Source organism: Ahaetulla prasina, chromosome 10 (assembly GCF_028640845.1).
Source record: "Ahaetulla prasina isolate Xishuangbanna chromosome 10, ASM2864084v1, whole genome shotgun sequence".
Taxonomy (NCBI): Eukaryota; Metazoa; Chordata; class Lepidosauria; order Squamata; family Colubridae; genus Ahaetulla; species Ahaetulla prasina.
In genome coordinates this window covers 8,625,327-8,646,211 of record NC_080548.1, presented here as the reverse complement: position 1 = coordinate 8,646,211, position 20,885 = coordinate 8,625,327, and the positions used below count along the sequence as shown (strand labels likewise).

The window sequence follows — 20,885 nt, the reverse complement described above, 5'->3', positions numbered from 1 at the left end:
GGTTGTAACCAGCCTTGCTGCCTTAAAGTACTGGGCAGGCTATAAATAGTTAAATAAAACACCTGGGCTCTGGTGCTGATGAAGGATTCCTGTGCTTTGCTGCAATGTTGAAATGAAGAGAAAGATGAGACGATGAGAAGGAAAAGGTTTATCCTAGAGAATGCTGGCCATTAAATTCAGTAGTATCTGGAGTATTCCTGATGGCATAGCATCAGTATAGATGCACTATCATTTCTATACATGGAAACCTCTTGCAGATTCTGCCAATGTATTCACAGCGATCTTGAGGGTAGGAATCTTTTTATTAAAATCAGAGATTTTTATTCATTCAATCCTTGCATAGAATTGTATCCAAAGACACTATCAGTCTCCAAAGCCGGAATTCTAACTGAAGTAGCATCCTCCTTCCCATTGCTGGCAGTATCATTGTAATTAGAAACCTGGAAACCAGCCTTGAAAATTTTAGACTTTTCTCTCCTTAGCTCAGGAGATTTTTTATTTTTTTTTGTCTTTGCTGAGTTTTCTCTCAATCGCTTTAAAAAATAGATTTTTTTGCCTTTGTTCTTCTCTTGTTATTTTAATTTTTTTCTTATCAGCATGCTGAAGGAGAACTGGAAGCCTCTTGATATATTTGCATGTCTGAATTCTTTCTCTCTGCTTTTTAGACTCTTATAAAAAAGCGGAAGACAGAAGCTCCATCGCCTTCGACAAGACCTAAGCTTAACTCACAGAATCATCTATTGTAATGTCCTTCCTGTTAAAGACTACTTCAGCTTTAATTGCAATAATACTAGAGTAACTAATAGATTTAAACTTACTGTCAACCGCTTTAATCTAGATTGTAGAAAATATGACTTCTGTAACAGAATCATCAGTGCTTGGAATACTTTACCTGACTCTGTGGTCTCTTCCCATAATCCAAAAGTTTTATCCAAAAACTTTCTACTATGGACCTCACCCCATTCCTAAGAGGACCATAAGGGGCGTGCATAAGCGCACAAACGTGCCTACCGTTCCTGTCCTATTGTTTTTCTTTTCCTCTTCCTATATATATGCTTATACCTCCTTATATTTACCCATATATGTGTTTATTTACTATATAATCTTTTTGTATGATACCTACATATATTGTTGTGACAAAATAAAATAAATAAATAAAATAAAATAAATAAATTTTTAGCTTCGTTGCCTATAGCATGTCCTCATTGCTATAAGCTACTGGGTTTTACAGTATCTCAAAATAAGACTGATTCAACCAAAGGTAATATATGGGATGTAGGTATCTATCAAAAGAGAGCAATATATTTTGGGAGAAATCAACCAGGATGGGGGCGGGTGAGATTTTAAGCTATCTATTAAGGCCATTTATGAAAATGTACTGAAATGCATTAGAAGAAATTTTGCAAAAATATTATCTCCGAAGATATATTCAAGAAAAACTACAAAGTGAAATAATAGATTCGGATAAACGATAAACAATAAGCAATTGAAATGGATGGATATGCAGAAAGAATAACTAAAGACATTTAAACTGGCAGAAGTTATGTTGATTAGATACCTTTCAAGATTAAATGCCACATGAAAGAGATGGTTGGAAACTTATTTTTTTGCAGTTGTGTTGGTGACTTTCAGGAAGAGCTCTTCCACATTATTTGAAATAGCCACTCTCAGGATTCCACCCCTAAAGACAGTTGCTTAACAAGCATGGACATCACCTCTTCTATGACATCACCAGATAACCTGAAGAAGGCAAATATTTCCTGCTCTTTCTCTGTTGGGTTAAATCCATAAAGGTAACACCTGAACAGAGCTTGTTACTGATTCTGACTCCAGGTAAAGAAAACAAGCAGCTACTTTTTGATTGTACACCTCTGCAGGTGACTTAATAAATAATTGCTGCATGGAGGAGGTTTTAACATGGAGGAGTGGAGAAAAGGGGTTGCCATCATGCCAAGGAGGGGGTGTAGAAGGCTTCATGATTATTCAAAGCTGTTTTGTTTGTGTATTTATTTTCCACAGATCAATTGTGTTCAAAGCAGCTTGCACAATAAGCAGTTTAAATGCAAAACCTAAGTATCTCAAATTACATCTTAAATGAATGTGTCGAGTTAATGTAACCAAAACATTCAAATGAGTGTAAAACCAAATCTGTAGATCACTTAGCCAATAATATCAATATTATGGTCACAAGACATTACATTCAGAATAGTAGCAGGCTTAACAAGATGGAAACATGAAGCAAAATAACAGACTCACTCCGAGGCTCTAACAAATTAAATCTTTATGTAGCTTCATAGAATTAAATTAATGTTGGTGGCAGCTGCCAAGTTGCCCCAATTCTGTAAATGCTTCTTTGGGCATTCCTACTCCTTCAGAAACACAGATGTTGTACCTGTATGTAGTTTTAATGAAAGCATAGCTGTAATTTATTGGTTTTATATGACGCTCAGAGGGCTAAAGGCAGCGGTGAGATCCAATTTTTTTTACTACCGGTTCTGTGGGTGTGGCTTGGGGGGCATGGCAGGGGAAGGATACTGCAAAATCTCCATTCCCACCCCACTCCAGGGGAAGGATATTGCAAAATCCCCATTCCCACCCCACTCCGGGGCCAGCCAGAGGTGGTATTTACTGGTACTCAAAATTTCCGCTGCCGGTTCTCCGAACTACTCAAAATTTCCGCTACTGGTTCTCCAGAACCTGTCAGAACCTTGTGGATTTCATCCTTGGCTAAAGGCCAAGTGTCCATTGGAATCCGTTCTTATTTCAGATAATGTGATGGTATTTTCAACCTCCCTGGATCCACTAGGGAGACTAATAATTTCTATAAATATAGGAGTCCTATGAAATTTTTCCATCTATAATAATAAAAGGAGGACATCAAAGTGGGGTTTTTAAAAGCCCCATCTTTATGGGCTTAGGGTTAGAACTGGCATCTCCAACCTTAGCAACTTTAAGACTTGTGGACTTCAACTCCCAGAAAGCTGGCTGAGGAATTCTAGGAGTTGAAGTCCACAAGTCTTAAAGTTGCCAAGGTTGGAGACCCCTGAGTTAGAATGTATAGCTAGTAGAGGCCCTGTGACTATCTTTATTTAACAAAACTATCATATCTACTTAGCAATAGACTTCAGGAGCACTAGTAACATCATTTTGGCAATCAATGTACCAATTCTTTCTTTTGCTATTCCTGATTAATTGGCCTTCCCCAGGATTAATTGGCCTGATGTGATGATGATGATGATGATGATTTTCTCATTCCTACTTTTTCCTGAAAAAGCTAAAGTAATTACCACTGGTGAGGGTTTTTTTTTTTCTGAATTGAAAGTAATGATCTTTTTGGTTGCTTGCAGTACCGAGCTATAATTTGAACAATTGTCAGATGGCTTGACAACAAAAGTAAGGTATAATTATTTTTTTAAAGTGCTTTTGCTACCTCTTTCTGCCCCAGAAACCTAAAGAAAGGTGATGAAATATTCCTTTTTCTTAATCTTAATTTCAACAGAAGAGAAATTTAAACTCAGGTGTTGCTCACCTTATCCTCCAAACTACTCCCATGCTTCAATTATATTTGGGAAAATAAACCTCTCACAAAGACTAAAATGAAAGATGGATTTCTGGTGTTTTGTGAGAAATAGACATATTTGTACAGGAATGGGGACATGTTAAATTTTCCAGTCATCTTTCCTAGAGTAAAAGGGTTTGGGCCTTTTTTTCGGGGGGGGGGTAATTTAGGTGTTCAGGGTATCTATACAGAAGATGTAGCTTTAGATGGCTGAAAAATCCTGATTCTCTCTTAGTTTTTGCTGTGACTTAGGGCCCAACTAGGTAGCTCTGCCTTGTTTTTCATCAATTATAATTTTTTGGCTCTTACATTTGTTCTTCTGAAATTTTGCACATTTTTTGCCTAGGGACAGGATTACGGTGTATTATTGTCATACATATTGCAAAATGTTCATAAGCATAGATAGTGGAAGAGAAGTAAATAGCCCCAATTTAAAGGTCCTTAGCCCAAAATCTGTGTCTTCTCTTCTGAAATTTATCATCTTTCTTATGTAATTTTAAAATATGTCCCTATGCATGTCTTTAAAGTATATAATAAAAACAATGTCTTTTACATGTTTAAAAATTTGCCCACAAAATTCAGGTGCAGGTATGGATAATCTTTATTTCCTACAAAATTCATCCAGTTTGAATCATGATTTTTAAAAAAAGTTGAAAGAATGTACATATTTCTGACCAAATAAATAAGGACTTAAGGACTCGATGTCCCTTAATATAGAATGTTATAAATTAGCTAAACTAATGTCTCAGTTGGTATAAAGTAGCTTTCCATCTTCCCTCTAATTATATTATTTACTTGATTTAATTAAATGCAAATTAAATTGTATCCTTATAAATTAAGGATAATTTAAATTTTGTTCTTGTCCTGGCTCTGTTTACTTCTTTGATATGATCTCAGTACATTTTGAAATGCTTATAAGCCTACTGCAGTTTTAGGCTGAAAATAACTTGCATAATTTTCTCTAGAAGAACCATGGATCAATCATTGTGCAAATGTTTGCAGGCAGGAAGTCATAAGGTCAGTTTTTGGGATTTCTATACATATATCTGTCTGACGCCCTGAGAGTAGAGTGCACTGTGCAGACAATGTTAAATCGATGGACGAGTGTTCTGATTCAACTATAAGAATATTTCTTGTTTTACTGTGTTTGCTGTCTCTAAATGGTGTATACAGTATGATCATTTCAACTGTTTTTTGGAGATGAAAATATCTGGAACAGATTCTGTGCGATCTGTAAAGATCAGCCCTGCTTTGCAATGACAGACTGGGAAATGGTACATCACAATGAGACATTAGGATGTGGGAAGCAGTGATGTAAAAGATTGGGTTTGCTTTGGCTCAGGAATCCTCAAAATGTGTGTTGTGAAAATGAATAAATTGCGCACACTCACCAGTGAAGTAGCCAATTGCATCGTGACCAGTTCATTGCCCTGGCATGTTTCCCCTTTGTCAAATTGGGAGGGAGTTTTGAATTATTAAAAATAGAGCCAGTTAGAAAGTTTGGCTCAGACATCCACATCTGGTGATGGTTGATTCTCTCAGCCCAATCTAAGCTCTGTTGGCTGGTGAAGAAGAGATTCTGTTTCCCCCTTGTGAGCTCTAGGCTGGACTAGTGCATGGGCAGTTATTACCACCAGTTATTTCCTGGATACTTTTAGATGCAATGCAAGATGCTTCCAGCCCTTCATGGTTTGAGATTGGGGCTGTCATCTCAACCTTTAAAGAAGATTGTTTCAAACCATCTTACCCAATCTGGCTGGAAAAGTTTTGCTAATGAATGTCTGCAGGTCCAGAAATAAAGCTTTTTCAGCTAAGGTACCTGCACTTTGAAACATCATCCTTCCTGAGATCACACTGGTCCCAAAGTTATTATATTTTTTAATATAATAACTCAAGGTGGCAAGCATACCTAATACCCTCTCCTCTTATTTTCTCCACAACAATAACTCCATGAGGTGGGTTGGGCTGAGTGAGAGGGACTGGCCCATCCAACTTTCATTGACTGAGCCAGCACTAGAACTCATAGTCTCTCAGTTTCTAGTCTGGAGACTTTATGTTTTAATTTATGACCACTGTAAGTTGCCTAAAGTCAGTGGTGGATATCAAAATATTTTATTACCGGTTCTGTGAGTGTGGCTTGGTGGGCATGGCATGGCTTGGTGGGCATGGCAGGGAAAGGATACTGTAAAATCTCCATTCCCACCCCACTCCAGGGGAAGGATATTGTAAAATCTCCATTCCCTCCTGAATCCAGGGGAAGGTTATTGCAAAATCCCTATTTCCTCCAGCTGGACTTGGGGAGGCAGAGAATAGATGGGGGGGGGCAGTCAGAGATGATATTTACCAGTTCTCAAACTACTCAAAATTTCTGCTACCAGTTCTCCAGAACTAGTCAGAACCTACTGAAACCCACCTCTGCCTAAAGTTCTTAAGTAGGTAGCATATAAATAATAAGTGAATAAAGATAAATAAATAGCAAGTGTATTGGATTTTGTGAGATCCTGAGTAATGCATGGGAGATAATGTTATACTATGACTGAGGAAACCCAGGTTCAATTTCACCTTCAGATATGAACGTCATAGTAGCTAAATTATCAAATGAAAGATACTCTCAGGCAAGGGAAAGGTAAGAGTTTCACCCATTGTTACATTTTTGGAATTAAAAGTTCTCAATTTCACTTAAGTACTGTATAGTTAATTATAGTTCCACTGGCTATATAGCACCTCTGAGTTGTTAGTCTCCCTGCTGAGACAAGAAGTACTCTTTAAATTGGTATTTATGAAACAAACAATACGTGGTAATACCCATAACATAACATAGAAGTGTTATATCTTCACATTTTCCAAATTACTTGACTATCTTGTAGTAGCTGGACTTGCAGATTTCTAACAACTGCTTCAGACTGTGTAAAATTTTCTGCTGTTTCTTCAATATGTGTGTGTGTGAGAGAGAGAGAATAAAGGAAAGAGAAAGAAAGAAAGAAAGAAAGAAAGAAAGAAAAAGAAAGAAAGAAAGAAAGAAAGAAAGAAAGAAAGAAAGAAAGAAAGAAAGAAAGAAAGAAAGATCCCAAACTGAACACGGGTTCAAGCCATCCTGGGTCACCTGTTTTAAGGGTTGTTTTGGAAATTCTGAAGAACCATACTAGGATTGTGGTCACTGATTTATACTTAATACGACCTTTTATGACCCATCATCTTAAAATCCCAGTCCATAATGGGGCAGTGAAAATATGTTTTAAAAAAAATTAAATATATTTAAATGTTTCAAGGATAAGGAGACAGAAGGATCTGTTAAAGGTACAGTTGTGGCTGCTTCTTCTTATGTGTTCTCAGCTTCAAAGAGCTTTGTCTATTATAGACTTCTCTCCAAAAGTGGAATCTTCTGAAAATAGCTGTTTTAAACTGTATTAGAACAACATGTCCATTTCTAGTGGTATCACAATTCAGACACATTCTGGGGAGAAAATTTGGTAGCCACTGGTGCTACTTGCTGATAAAGCATTTCCTACTCACTATTTAATGCTGTAAAAGGAAACTAAATCTTATACAATACCTTAAAGCAGGGGTCTCCAACCTTGATCTCTTTAAGACTTGTGGACTTCAACTCCCAGAGTCCCTCAGCCAGCAAAGCTGGCTGAGGAACTCTGGGAGTTGAAGTCCACAGGTCTTAAAGGGACCAAGGTTGGAGACACCTGCCTTAAAGCACAACTTTCCAAGAACTGATTGAATATCTTGCACCTTTTCCTGAAAAAAATGTCACACTTTTCTTTCCTTTAATGCTTGTCATGCCTCAGATTTATATTGGATAATATATTTGTTTTATTGGCTGACCTGACTCTTCCCAGAGGGTCCTGGAACTATTGTTGGTGAGAGGAATGAAAATGATTGTTACAAACCATGTCTTAGAGACCACTCACTTCCCTGTAATTCTTTAGACGATCTATGAATGGTTGCTAAGCCTCTCCTGTGGAAAAACTGCCAGAGTTGTGCATGAGCTCTTTTAGGCAGATGACCCTATGTACCAGTGGGAGCTGTTTTGCAGGATGCCTTGGGCAAGAAACAAGCAGGAAAAAGAATTCCTGCCTTCAGGACTACTGTGGAGAGTTTTACACATGTTTTCTTTAAGAGATAAGAGAGCAGCAAACAGGCAAAATGACAGACACTTTCCCCCTTGGTACACTTTACTATGTACTGGTGAATTTTGATTAAAAGTTATAGCAAATGGAATTGCCCTGCATTATTCAGTATCCAGAAGGCTTCCATGATGAGCTTGTAGGCCAGGAAGGAGGAGGAGGAGGAGGAGGAGGAGGAGGAGGAGGAGGAGGAGGAGGAGGATCAAATCTTTATGCAGCAAGAAGCCAAGAACTCTAGCTGAAGGGATCCTGCCTGTACATTGTATCTAGTTCTAGCCTAATTTGTAAATTCTACTCATGCTACTAATCTAGCATTTGCACTCATCAAAAATATTTTTTGTACTGAAACCTAATACAAGAGCTCAAATGGACTAATTGCAATAGGAGAAACTAAAGGATTGCTTCTGCCTGAATGCATTGGACATATGACAATAACAATGTTCCCACTGTATCAAGACACAATTTTTCACATCCCTGCTTCAAATACAGAATTATTCTCCCAATTACTCTTGAACAGAATCTGTGTGTAACAGGATAAGACTCTTTTACCCCCTCCTCATATTGAAACATCATGTAGTTTCTTAATTTTCTTGTGACTTCATGAAGTTATGGCTTTAGTCAATTTTTTTGTACTTTTCTATAAACAGTTAAAAAAGTGTGTTTGGTGCCGCCTTCTGAATTTTACTGCCATGTGTCTGCAGTTAAACAGTTAAGTATAGATCTATTTTGAATCTTGGGAAGTATTGAGAACCAGTCTGAATTAGATGTCATAGGGGTGGGAGATTTCTGCCACTTCTGGTAGATTGTCATCTGCAACTTTTATTTTTGAATGTTTTGCTTATTCCTTTTCAGAACAAAGTGGTCTATATAACTTAAAAGCATGAATAGATATTGAGTACTGGTGAATGAATAAAATTTTGCTTTTAATAGCTGCCTTTAGGACAGGGATCTCCAGCCTTGACAACTTTAAGACTTGTGGAAAGCTGGCTGAAGAATTCTGGGAGTTGAAGTCCACAAGTCTTAAAGTTGTCAAGGTTGGAGACCCCTGCTTTAGAGTGTATAGATGGGAGAGTTTGCCTACAATATAGATAACTAAAGATTAATATTCAATTTGTTCTTGCTGTATTCCATGATATGACGCCTGAATCATCTAGAGTTGTTCATGCAGCATTATTTATTGACAATTGTTCTTGTGTTTTGTTTTGGTTTTTTTGTTCTGTGTTGAATCCATTGACTACAGTATTTTGTTTATAACTATTATGACAGCAATTTAGGGATGATTGCGGGCAACCTTTGAGATGATTGTACAGATGGTATCAAGAAATATTCAGTTTATTGAAAATTAAAAATGGGATCGGTGAAGTCATGATAAATAGTTTGTTACAAAACAATTGTAACCAGGATTATCTCTTGCTGAATCAAATGATAATTGGGTTAATTGGGTTACTGAAAAAGATGGAGCTTACTTATGTATTGTTAATATACAATTTCCAAAACTGTATTCTTTTCCAATATTAAACAATTTGCTTTATGAAGTAAGAGTTTTGGAATACTGTAGAGTTCTCCAGGACTCTATTTCTACTGAATTCCTCTGACACAGTGAATCACAAAATAGCCAACAACATTTTAATTTATTAAGTTGTGGTAACTCAGTACAAAAAATTGTTTGAATAAACTATGGCTTTGTTAACAAGTTGTGGGACCACATTTTATGAATTAGTCATAACTGAAAACACATCATGTTCCTTAAAAAAGAATCTCTTACTTTCCTTTCCTGTCACTTCAACTCCTCTTCAGCAGTTCCTTCCTTCATTGCTGCAGTGACAAGATGATAATTGAATAGAATTCTGCCATTAAATACACCTACATGATGCTGAACTTCAAAATGTTAGTCTACAATTAGAAGATTGTTGGGTACAATCTTATGTTCATTGAGTACTGGGGCATGGAAAGTTCTTGAAAAAAGAGACAAGATCTTATTGAAAAAAATGAAATAATCATCATATCAGCGTTATCACTACTACATTTGGCAAAGTTGCTTTGAAAAACTAAGTTATAATTTTGCTCGAGAACTGACTTGCCACAGAAGTTTCTCTTTGAATGGGCTTTAGTAGAACTTCACTTCTGTCATAACTTGAGAGAAAAGTCTTTTTTTGTTGTTGTTGTTTATGTTAGAACTATAAGTGAGAATAAATGCTTTTTTATTTCAAAGGTCTAATAAATTAGCAGGATTTTTTTTCCTCTGAGTTTCTACAGGAAGAAATTTTCCCACCATTTATCAAGCACAAAACTCATCCTCCTTAGGTGTCTCAGTACCACTTAAACAAAACAAAACAAAAAAAGTCCCCTGGGAAGCTAAGGAGAGGAGTTTCCTCCTAGTGGGTTTCCTTGGGACTTCGTTGGGAGGTTGCAGATTGCAGGTGATAATGTATGGAATTAAAGGACATTCGGGTCATCTCATCTTTTTTTTTTTTTAATCTAAAGTAAATCTTTTTATCAGACTGATTGACAATTGGGGAGAAAAACAATGATGGTTTGCAATTCCTGACTAACATCACTAGGCATGAGGGTTTTGCTGATGGGAGAGAATAGAATAGAATAGAATAGAATAGAATAGAATAGAATAGAATAGAATAGAATAGAATAGAATAGAATAGAATAGAATTCTTTATTGACCAAGTGTGATTGGACACACAAGGAATTTGTCTACGCTCTTGAAAAGATATGTGGGTGGTCCAAAACCTCTGGAAGGAACCAAGCTAAATTAGAGTAAGCCCAGGATTGAAATGTTTGATTTTTCTAACTTTCCAAAACTGAAGTTTTGGTTCAGACAATTATAGTTAAAACCAGCAGTGGGATTCAAGTAATTTAACAACCGGTTCTGTGCCCTAACGATTTCTTCCAATAACCAGTTTGCCAAACTGCTCAGAAAGTTAACAACTGGTTCTCCCAAAGTGGTGCGAACTGGCTAATCCCACCACTGGTTAAAACTAATCTGTTCCCAATTAACACTACAGGTCTTTCTATTAGACTTTCTTCTGACCTGATCAGCAAAAAAATAAAATTAAAAAAAATCTACGTTGTCATTGTGATGATCATCGCTGTTTCTGCCTGGTCCCTTTTTGAAGTTTTCTGCACCTTGGAAAGAGTCCAACAATGAGGAAGAGGCTATGTACATCTGCCACAGCAGTAATACTCCTCAACCACTTGTAAAGGATATGTCTTGTAGTTGCCAAGCAACTGTTGCCACATTTATTTTTCCTCTCAATCCTCTTCCTGTCCTCCTCTTCAGAACTAAAGCAATCTAGCCACACCCATTTACATTGGTAATGTGATGTCTAACAAAGGGATTGTTGAATTTTTGCCAAGGTCTTCAGTGTGGCATGAATCATGTTTACCCATGTTTAGCAAGATAGTGAGTTAATGCTCAATAAAGGATGTTCTGTTTCCATTGTGGGAGTGTTATATTTCATTGCTCCAAAAAGATTACTGGCCTTTTTTTTAGTGTTTTCATGATAGAGAATTTGGATGATTTCTAGGGAAAAATTGAAACTCTAATTTGCAAGAGTATTAAGAGATTAGTTAAGACAAAGGAAGTTATAAATGCTGAGGAGAAAGGCCTTAATAAAAGCTTCTCTTTAAAAAAGAAAACTTCATTTAGTTATTGTGTGCTTGTGTATGTGTATGAGAGAGAAAGCTTCGTTAACTGAAGTTTTCTGAACTCAGAATACTTGGAGGATTATGAAGGAAAACGCCAACATTTGCTTTGAGTCTTGCATGCAAGTTGGGTGCACAGCTAATAGGATACCTAGATTCTGACATGGGATTTGCAAAAATATAAACAGTTTTCTAACAAAACAGAGGCAAACAATCATTTGTGAACCTCTTTTTTGAAATGTGAAATTTTAAATTGAAGCTGGATGATCAAACAGCAGCTACCAATCCCTTCCAGATTATTGAACGTGAATGAAACCTCCTGCAGCTCCTTCATTTCTTTCCCGTACCTTCTGACTACTCTCATTATTGTCCAATATAATCTAAGCTCACACCTATTATTGTGATGGAGAATATTTTGCCTTCCTGGTTGTCAGATCTGGGGAAGGAATCATATCCTCTCCCCCGTGCTCTGCAGCAAACCATTCTTCTTTTGGACATATCCATTTGAAAATGCTTCTTTGCTAAGACCATGAATATAAAATAATTTGAGTGTATTGAATTGAAATATATTATGGTACTCTGTTAGGGCTTTTTTTCCCCTATACCATTTTCCATGATAGCATAACAATGTCTTCAGCTACTGTTAGTACGCTGAAATGAATGGTTGGTTTGCATCACATAATCTTGAACATTTGCCCTTCCTGTGACATGTTAGTGGAATTCCAACAGCAGATGAAAATAAAAGAGCAGTGGGGATTTTGTAAGTCATGTGTGTATTTGATTTTTATCCCACCACACTCTACCCCTGTGGCTCACATGTCCTCTGGAAAGCTTGATCTGTACATCTTGGGCAAGATAGGAGCATAGGGAAAACCAACTTTAAGTTAATTATGAGAAAATAAAGTTCATGCATTTTGCAAGGAACTCCAGAGGACACATACAGTAATTGAATTAGTCCCCTGCTTTATATACCTGGGGTTTCTGCTACAGCTACACCAATTAGGGAAGCAATGTACTAATTTCTCTTAGATTGATTGCTTTGAATGCTCAGAGTTTGGCAGTAATCCTTTTTTTTTTCTTTTTCCCAGAGGAGCCCAATATATACCTATTACTTTGAAACTTTTTGAAGCCAAGGTGGGCTCCTCTTATGGAGCACAGTTATTTCCAGATGTGAACTACAAAGAACTAGAAAAAGTTCAGATTGGCTTTCCAAGAAAGTTATCTATGCCTAATGGTGCTCTTTGTTTGGAAGCAGAGTTTATAAAAATTGAAATAAGGGTATGGCTAATAATCCTGGCAAAAAACCTGGCTGCTTTCTCAGATGTCCGGTTGAGAGGCTTCTTCCGACCAGCCAGAGAATTTGTGACTTCCCTGTGCTTGCCAGTCTGTGCTTCTCTTGCTCACCATCCCTACAGGACAGCTTCGGTCAAAAAAGACCCCCAGATGGCTGCGATATCGACAATCCTTCGGGAGCCCCCGAAGAAAGCATTGTTTCGCTGTGGATGCTGATCACGCCCCCTTTATAAAAATTTGACATATGGGTATGGCTAATAATACTGGCAAAAAACTTGATTTCCAGCTCCATAGTCTGCTACATCTTATCCTTCTGGAAAATGCCAAGAAAAAACAAAGTTACATAATGTGAGGTTCCTAGGTGAGATGCTGAAAAGACCAGGTAGTGATAGCACTTAAAGAATTCTTAATCTAGAATTAGAAAGACTATAATAAGATATCACTTAGAGTTCAATTGGGGGCAGAAGAAACTTCATTTTAAATCACCATTATAAATGGCCAAACAACAATAAACTTCGGAGAGCCTTTACAATGTTGATTAACATCTTACCATCAGCAGAGTTGAAGGGCAAATCCTTCCAAATCCCTTATGTTAAAAAGGTTTGTCCCTGTAAAAATGGAAGCATTGAGTCACAAGATCATATCCTGCTATACTGCAATTTCTACTGAAACATCTGTGATAGGTTATGTCGCTTTTTAGCATATTTCTGATTGGACAAAGAAAATCTAGGTGCAATTTATTTTGGCAAATAAAGATCCCAAGATACTTCTTGGTGTTAACAAAATTTATACTTGTAGGCTACAGAATTTGTGCATTGCTGATAGCAGACTATATGTGACTACAGGCCTTTTTATCATGCATGTTACATTGTAATTCAAATTCTGTGTGGGTTTATTTTAAATGAATCTTGGATCAGAGACGTAATAAAGTTTGATCTCTTGATTTGTGCCAAAAAGCTGCAAATGGGACTCTAGGACAATACCACGGTTGACAGCATGGAAAGGTGATGAAAATTTGAACAACATAGTACAGACACAGTATTCCCATCCAATTCACAACATGGGTCATCCACCAGGATGACCACCGCATCTCAGTCCCATGCTTGGGTCTGAACTCTGACTGATAAAAATATACCCTGTTTCCGCAAAAGTAAGACCTCCCTGGATAATAAGCCCAATTGGGCTTTTGAGCGCATGCGCTAAAATAACCCATCCTCCCCCCAAAAAATAAGCTCTCCCTGAAAATAAGCCCTCCCCAAAAATATTAAACTGCATGCACAGCCTGTCCCCACCATTTCCTCTGGTTAGGGTTAGGGAGTCAGAGCTAGAAATCAGGTAAGATGGCAAGAGGATCCCCATCTTGCTCCACCCGCCCCAAAATAATAAGACCTTCCAAGCGCTTATTTTGGGGTTCAAAAATATAAGACAGGGTCTTATTTTGGGAGAAATACAGTAGATAATCCCTTTTTAATAGAGCACTGTATTAGTGGTCCCAAATCACCCTCCAGACTATTAAGGAATCAGCCAAGCAATACTATCAAATTCATGACTCAGAGTTTGGAGGCTGTGATGAGCAGGAGAAGGAGCAGCCTCAACGCTGACAAAACCGATTGGTTTTAAGTTCACAAACTACTCAAACCTGAAGATTTTTCCTCTTTGGTTCTGAATGGGGCCACACATAGTTCAAGATGGAACTGGTACACAGTTTGAGGTGGGGGCGGGGTCTTCTTGGACTTAGGCTACTTGTTTTAACAATAGATAACAGCTATGGCCAGGAAGGCCAGTACATATTTATAAAAATCCAGATTGTGCACCGTTTTACCTATTCCTGGATCAGGAGGCTTTACTTACGGTCACTCATGCCTTAGTACCTTTCATCTGGATTATAAGTACTCTATGCGGACTTCCTTTGAATTCCATTGGGTCTTTTAAGCTGGTCTAGAGGTTATGAACAGTTATGAACGTATAGACCCACTTGGCTCTTCCCCAGATGTTGGTTTTGCTATTACTCTGCCAGTTGACTACCTTTTTGGCTCTCTTTTCCCCTTTTTATTGTTTTTATTAATGTATTGACCTTTTATGTCTTTAATCTGAATACATTTTGGAGTTTTTCTGAGTGGGAAAACTAATGTGACAAACAAAAAAACAAACTTTGCTAAAGAAAGAAAACTTTGGAGATCAGATGGCAAGGGTCTAATAGCTCTAAACCCAGAGAGAGTCTCAAGGAATGGATGGACAAGAGTCTCCTTCAATTCCACAAGAAAATAGGAACCTTTCAAAACTACCCTCCCCACAAGTCCCTGAAGGAGCTTGGGAGAGGATCCATAGACAGTACCCTATCCACTTCCTCGGAGGTAACAATCTTAAAAAGAATCCAGACATAGCCAGATTTTACTTCAGTTACCATACTTGAGGGAATATGAATGATTTTATCAATAAAATGGGTTAATTGGTCATAGCCAATGGTCAGAAGTTCTCTTGTTTTGGGTGATATATATACATTTTAGCTCAAAAAATTGTAATATTTTACAACGATACTTACATACGTAGTTAACATGCAATTATAATAGCATATATTACATTTTTATTATGGCGGCTGCTTGTTATGCCAGTATTTTATCTTACCTGTTTGATTTTACTTTCGTGCAGTATTGTCTTTTTTCAAATTTTGCTGGTCATTGACCAAATAAATTATTTCATTCCATTTTAACCCTGAGAAGTGAGTTGAGCTGAGAGGAACTGGCACAAACTCACCCATCCAGCTGTCATCACTAAGGGAGGACAAAAACTCACTGTCCTAATTTCTAGGCCATCACCTTCAGCACTACATCCAACTGGTTCTCCAATTATTGCCATTATTCCCTTTTCTTACTCATCCCCCGTGGGGATTAATTCTTTTCTTTAAGTAACTGTCAGCCTTTCAAGGCAGGCTGGATCTAGAACTCTGCTGTGTTATTGACAGGTATTATAACAGAATTGTAAAATCAGATGGATTTTCCTTTGTGCCTCCCCCCATTTATATCCATTAGAATCAAGAGAGGGTTATTTTCAGCTTTACACTCCCTGCTTTGCCAGAACCAACTAATATTCTACTTTCTCATGTTTTTTTTATCACTTAACAGACCTGTTAGCGCTTCTCGCATCCCTTCATCAATGTTATTTCTGCATTTCTCGACACTGGTTGATCAAAAGGGGAGTTGTGTAAAAAAGAATATTCATGTATCAACACCCGACGAGCAAATTGATTGGTTGGGTTACTGATTAGGACCATGTATTTGGGAGGCACCAGCCCAAGTGAGGATGTATGCTGGTGTCTGCATCTCAGAGGCGAGGCTAGGTGGACTCTTCTTGATAACTCTTACATGTTTTGTTCCCATGATCTTCAAATAGGTCTTGTGTCTGAAAAACAGTGCTGTGGCTTCACACATGTCATAATGAATAAATCTTGGTGGCCACACAAGGGATTCACACCCTCTAAATGTTACCATTATCCTTAGCAGCAATTCTCTGGCTAGAGCAGGGGTCTCCAAACTTAGCAACTTTAAGACTTGTGGACTTCAACTCCCAGAATTCCTCAGTCAGCTTTGCTGTGTTGGACCATGACTCCCTTTCCCAGCCAGCCAAGCCAAATTTGGACAGCCCCATTCAAAGGAAGGCAGACGTAGAGGCAGGCTGGGAAAGGGAGTCATGGTGCAATACATGGGTCTCCAACCTTGGCAACTTTAAGACTTGTGGACTTCAACTCCCAGAATTCCTCAGTCAGCTTTGCTGTGTTGGACCATGACTCCCTTTCCCAGCCAGCTAAGCCAAATTTGGACAGCCCCATTCAAAGGAAGGCAGATGTAGAGGCAGGCTGGGAAAGGGAGTCAAGGTGCAATACATGGGTCTCCAACCTTGGCAACTTTAAGACTTGTGGACTTCAACTCCCAGAATTCCTCAGCCAGCAAAGCTGGCTGAGGGATTCTGGGAGTTGAAGTCCACAAGTCTTAAAGTTGCCAAGGTTGGAGACCCCTGGGCTAGAGAATTATAAAGAGGAGTAATCTGGCCTCATCTGATTTCTTTAAAGTTAAAGAAAGAAAAGCTGGTTGTTTTTTATATATATAAAGTTTATTGTCATTGTACGTATATACACAGTATAGCCATACAATAAAATTCACATAACACCCAGAGACCAGATCCAACTTACATAAAAAATCCCCAGACACACTCACACCCACCAAAATTCCCCCCTCCCCAAACCACCAAAATATCCACCCAACAGACCAAGCAATGCTGTCCAACAGCTCACTGATAGTGGCCCTTTAGTTCATTGTTGAGTGCAATTATAGCTCTGGGTTAAAAACTATTCAGAAGACGTGTGGTCTGAGTTTTAATTGTTCTGTATCTTCTGCCAGAAGGTAACAGTCCAAAAAGATTGTAAGCAGGATGGGAAGAGTCTCTGAGAACGTTGTGCAACTTCTTCAAACAGTGATATGCAAAGATGTCATCCAGGGCTGGTAGCTGGAGCCTGATGATATTCTGGGCAGTTTTAATAATTCTCTGTAGAGTTTTTATGTCCACTGCCGAGCTGCTCCCATACCATGCAAGAATGCCGTATGTCAGTGCACTCTCAATGATAAGACTAATTCTTGGGATAAAATTAGCCCTTCAATATATAGAAGCTTGGTTGTTTGTGCTGGTGTTAGGATATCAAAGGAGAGCAAACTTGGAAGCACATAATTAGGAGACTGCCTGCATCTGGCAGACTTGTGAAATCCCTGTGGCGACAGAGCCTTTCTAAATTGCTACTATCTGCATGTCTTTTTGACATTTCCCGATGGTTGAAATTAAAAGTTGGAAAATCAGATTACTTTCTCTGTCTTTGCTTGCTGTACCCTTACATTGCCACTGTGTTTTTTTGACAGCCTTGAGAATGGGAGTTGATGGGAGGATGGAAGTTGCCAGGGTGAAAGGGAGCTCCATTGTCTATCAAAGAAACCTGGAGAAAATGAACTCCAAGTTTTCCTGGAGTTATAGAAGTTTATTAGCTAGATTTCTGTCCTGCCTCTTTTCCAAGACTTCAAGGCAATTTACATACTATAGACATTTCTCCACATTTTATCTTCATAGCAGCTCTGCTGTGGGCTGAAAGAATGACGGGCCTTAAAATTAGCTAATGGGTATCCCTGACTGAAGGTGGACTTGAACCTATGTCTCCCTAGTCTTAACCCTGTACCTCCACTACTGTACCCTACTGGCCCTTACAAAGAGGGAAGTTATTATTTGAAAGCACCTTCCAGGAGCTCTAGCTTAACTAGTATTTAGATAAATTTCCCAGCTTTTATTCAGGAGCTGAAGACAGCATATTTAGTGGTATCTTCTTCCACATTCTTCCCACAACTATACCTCAGTGAAGCAAGCCTGACAGAGGAGAACTGGTCCAAAGTCACTGGGAGTTTCTGTGGAGAAGTGAACCTGGTTTCTTTCCAGCCCTGGTCCAACACCTTAAATAAATTTGACCTTTGAAACGGAAGGAGAAAATGTGCCTTCTTTCTCCACAGTTTTTACTAATTAGAATGTATTCTTTACTTCTCAATTGTTAAGTCCAAACTTCCAAATTATCCTCAGAAGGTTATGTTTCAACCAATTTGAAGGCACCTTAATTTCTTCCCTTGATACTAATTGTCTGGCCTTTTTGAAGTTCTGTTGCCTTCTTTCACATTTTGAAGCTTTGTTTGCTTGCTTGTTTGTTTGTTTGTTTGTTTGCTTGTTTGTTTGTTTCATATTTCTAAACATATATATTTTGTGTACAAGGGACTTCTAAATTCACCTCAAAGTTCTCTTAGGCAAAAGGAGCCTAAGTTATGAAGGACATGCTTGGACAGTATGAAATAGCAATTGCTGAAAGCAAAAATACTATTTTTCCCCTTCATTATTATTATTTTAAGTGGTAATTAAAGTACTGTTTTGTACATGGAATTTAACCATATCTCTCCAAAACAGGCAAAAGTGGCACATGTTGTACTGAGAGAAAACTGTTTTCTGGTAGCCAGATTCTCTTACTCATTTCCTGTCAAAGAGAATTGATGCTGAATTTCAAAATATGCTGTATATAATAAGCATGTGGGAGTGATTGACACAAAAAATTATCATAATCATTAACATAACATTATGAAGCAGTAAGATGAATTAATTAGAATAAATCCTCTCCCCACCACCAAATTTATCTTGCCAGCTACCCTGTGAAGTTGGCTAGCCAGAATCAATTTGAACATTTTGTTTAAAGGAAGATTTCAGTCTGACTTTCTCAGACCTAGTCCAAGGTAACATATCTTAATGTATCATGTAACTAGATAGGGCCATAACCAAGATTTTTCCAACTCAAATGGCCCCCAGGAAGCTACTGATGTATCAGTCCCCTTGATTCATTTCTGTTGTAAAAGACAGTGTAGCTTCCTTTGGCTGCTTTGATTTAATGGCATGACTAAGTCTTCTGTAGTCCCCCTGGAGCCATCCTAATAAAGATGGGCATTTGCATAATCCAGCTATAGACAATCTCTCCTCTTGGGATCAATGTGGACATCAAAGATCTATGAGGGAGGAAGCCCAGAATATCAGCAACCAACCACAGAACTGGAGTTAAGTCACTTTCAAAAGGCAGCAAACTATGGGTTTCCCTTCAAGACAAATACTATTTGGGTTCCAAGTAATTTTTTTTTAAAAGGGGGTGTTTATAGTAGTGTTTACTAGTGTGGGGAGAACTGGCACCATTATTTCTCTTTTCTCTGGGTTTTGTTTCCCTTTCTCTCCTTTTCTTCCATGCTTGATGAACAGTTTCTCTCTTTTCTACCACCCCTTCTCACACTTCATCTTTCCCATACAACCAGCACCCTAGGCAGGGATAGGTCAATGCATTTTTCTCCATGTAACCAATCTCTATTTTAAGGCATGTTTAATGTTTAGTTCCTTTCTTTTGCTGTTGTTATTATTATTATTATACTTAATTACACAGTCAGCCAGGCATTTAGACTGGATTTGGCATTTTTATATACCTATTGAGTCCTTCCCAAAGACCTGGGGTAGACAGATGTTGTTTCATAGGTTAATGGTATCATTGTAGGATGGATGCTCTCCCAAGAAAGCTGCTTTTTGCAATTGACTGATGGTGACTTTGTCAATGCTAATGGTGTTCAGCTGGTGATCTAGTTGTTTAGACATTGCATCCAAAGTGCCCATTTCTATCAATACTTTATTATTATTACATTGATTAAATGTGGCTTGGCGTATATAAATACCACTTGTACTTGTATCACTATATATATAATCAGAATCATAGATAGATAGAGGATATGTTTCCACAGATTATCTTTCCTTCAGATTTTAAGATGAAGAACACTGGTTTAGCTTCCACAAGAAAACTGTGCATGTTCTTTTGAATACCATATTGGCTGTTCTCTTTTGACAAATAACACTTTTGCAGAATTTCACAATAGCCAAAATACATAACAATAAGTCAAGAAATTAAACTTGTACATTGGTTTGAAATAACCGAATTTAAGGGTCTTCTATACCAGGGGTCTCCAACCTTGGCAACTTTAAGACTTGTGGACTTCAACTCCCAGAGTTCCTCAGCCAGCTATACAAAGTTATACAAAGCTATACAACTGTACCAGAGACTATATTCTGCTTGATATCATTCTCCAATAGTTCTTGCCTATATGGAATGCTGGAAAAAATAATGCCATTTTAAATATATTTTGTATTTCTTCTTCTCTCCCAGCCCAGAACTGCAGTTACATTTTGCAAGGTCCAAACGGGACTATACAAAGTCCGGGGTTCCCGTACGGCTATCCAAATTATGCAAACTGTACCTGGACCATCACCGCCAAAGAGCAGAATAGAATTCAACTTGTTTTCCAGTCCTTTGCGCTAGAGGAAGATTTTGATGTCTTATCTGTTTATGATGGGTTGCCCCAACAAGGAAGCCTAAGAACAAGGTATGGAGAGAGAAAAATTTTCTATCAACTGCAGCAGGAAAATGTTCACATACAAAATGTCTGTTGCTTGGATTAAAACACATAAATAAGAGGTCTTCAAACTTGGCAGCTTTAAGACACAGCTTTAAACTATGCTTGCTGGAGAATTCTGGGAGTTGAAGTCCACAAGTCTTAAAGCTGCCAAGTTTGGGGACCCCTGACATAGATGGAGGTTCTTATAAAATGGGGTTTCATTTTTCTTTTATGAAGTTATCTGAATTGTCTGGA

General features: G+C 38.0%; 1 protein-coding gene across 1 annotated transcript in view; it reads left to right on the top strand.

Moving 5' to 3' along the window:
- Window positions 1–20,885, top strand: part of CSMD2 (CUB and Sushi multiple domains 2) — a 795,888-nt gene that overhangs the window by 40,148 nt on the left and 734,855 nt on the right. The window contains exon 2 of the mRNA XM_058195470.1: window positions 20,402–20,618. Coding sequence (XP_058051453.1) covers window positions 20,402–20,618 — 217 coding nt within the window. The remainder of the gene's footprint in view (window positions 1–20,401; window positions 20,619–20,885) is intronic.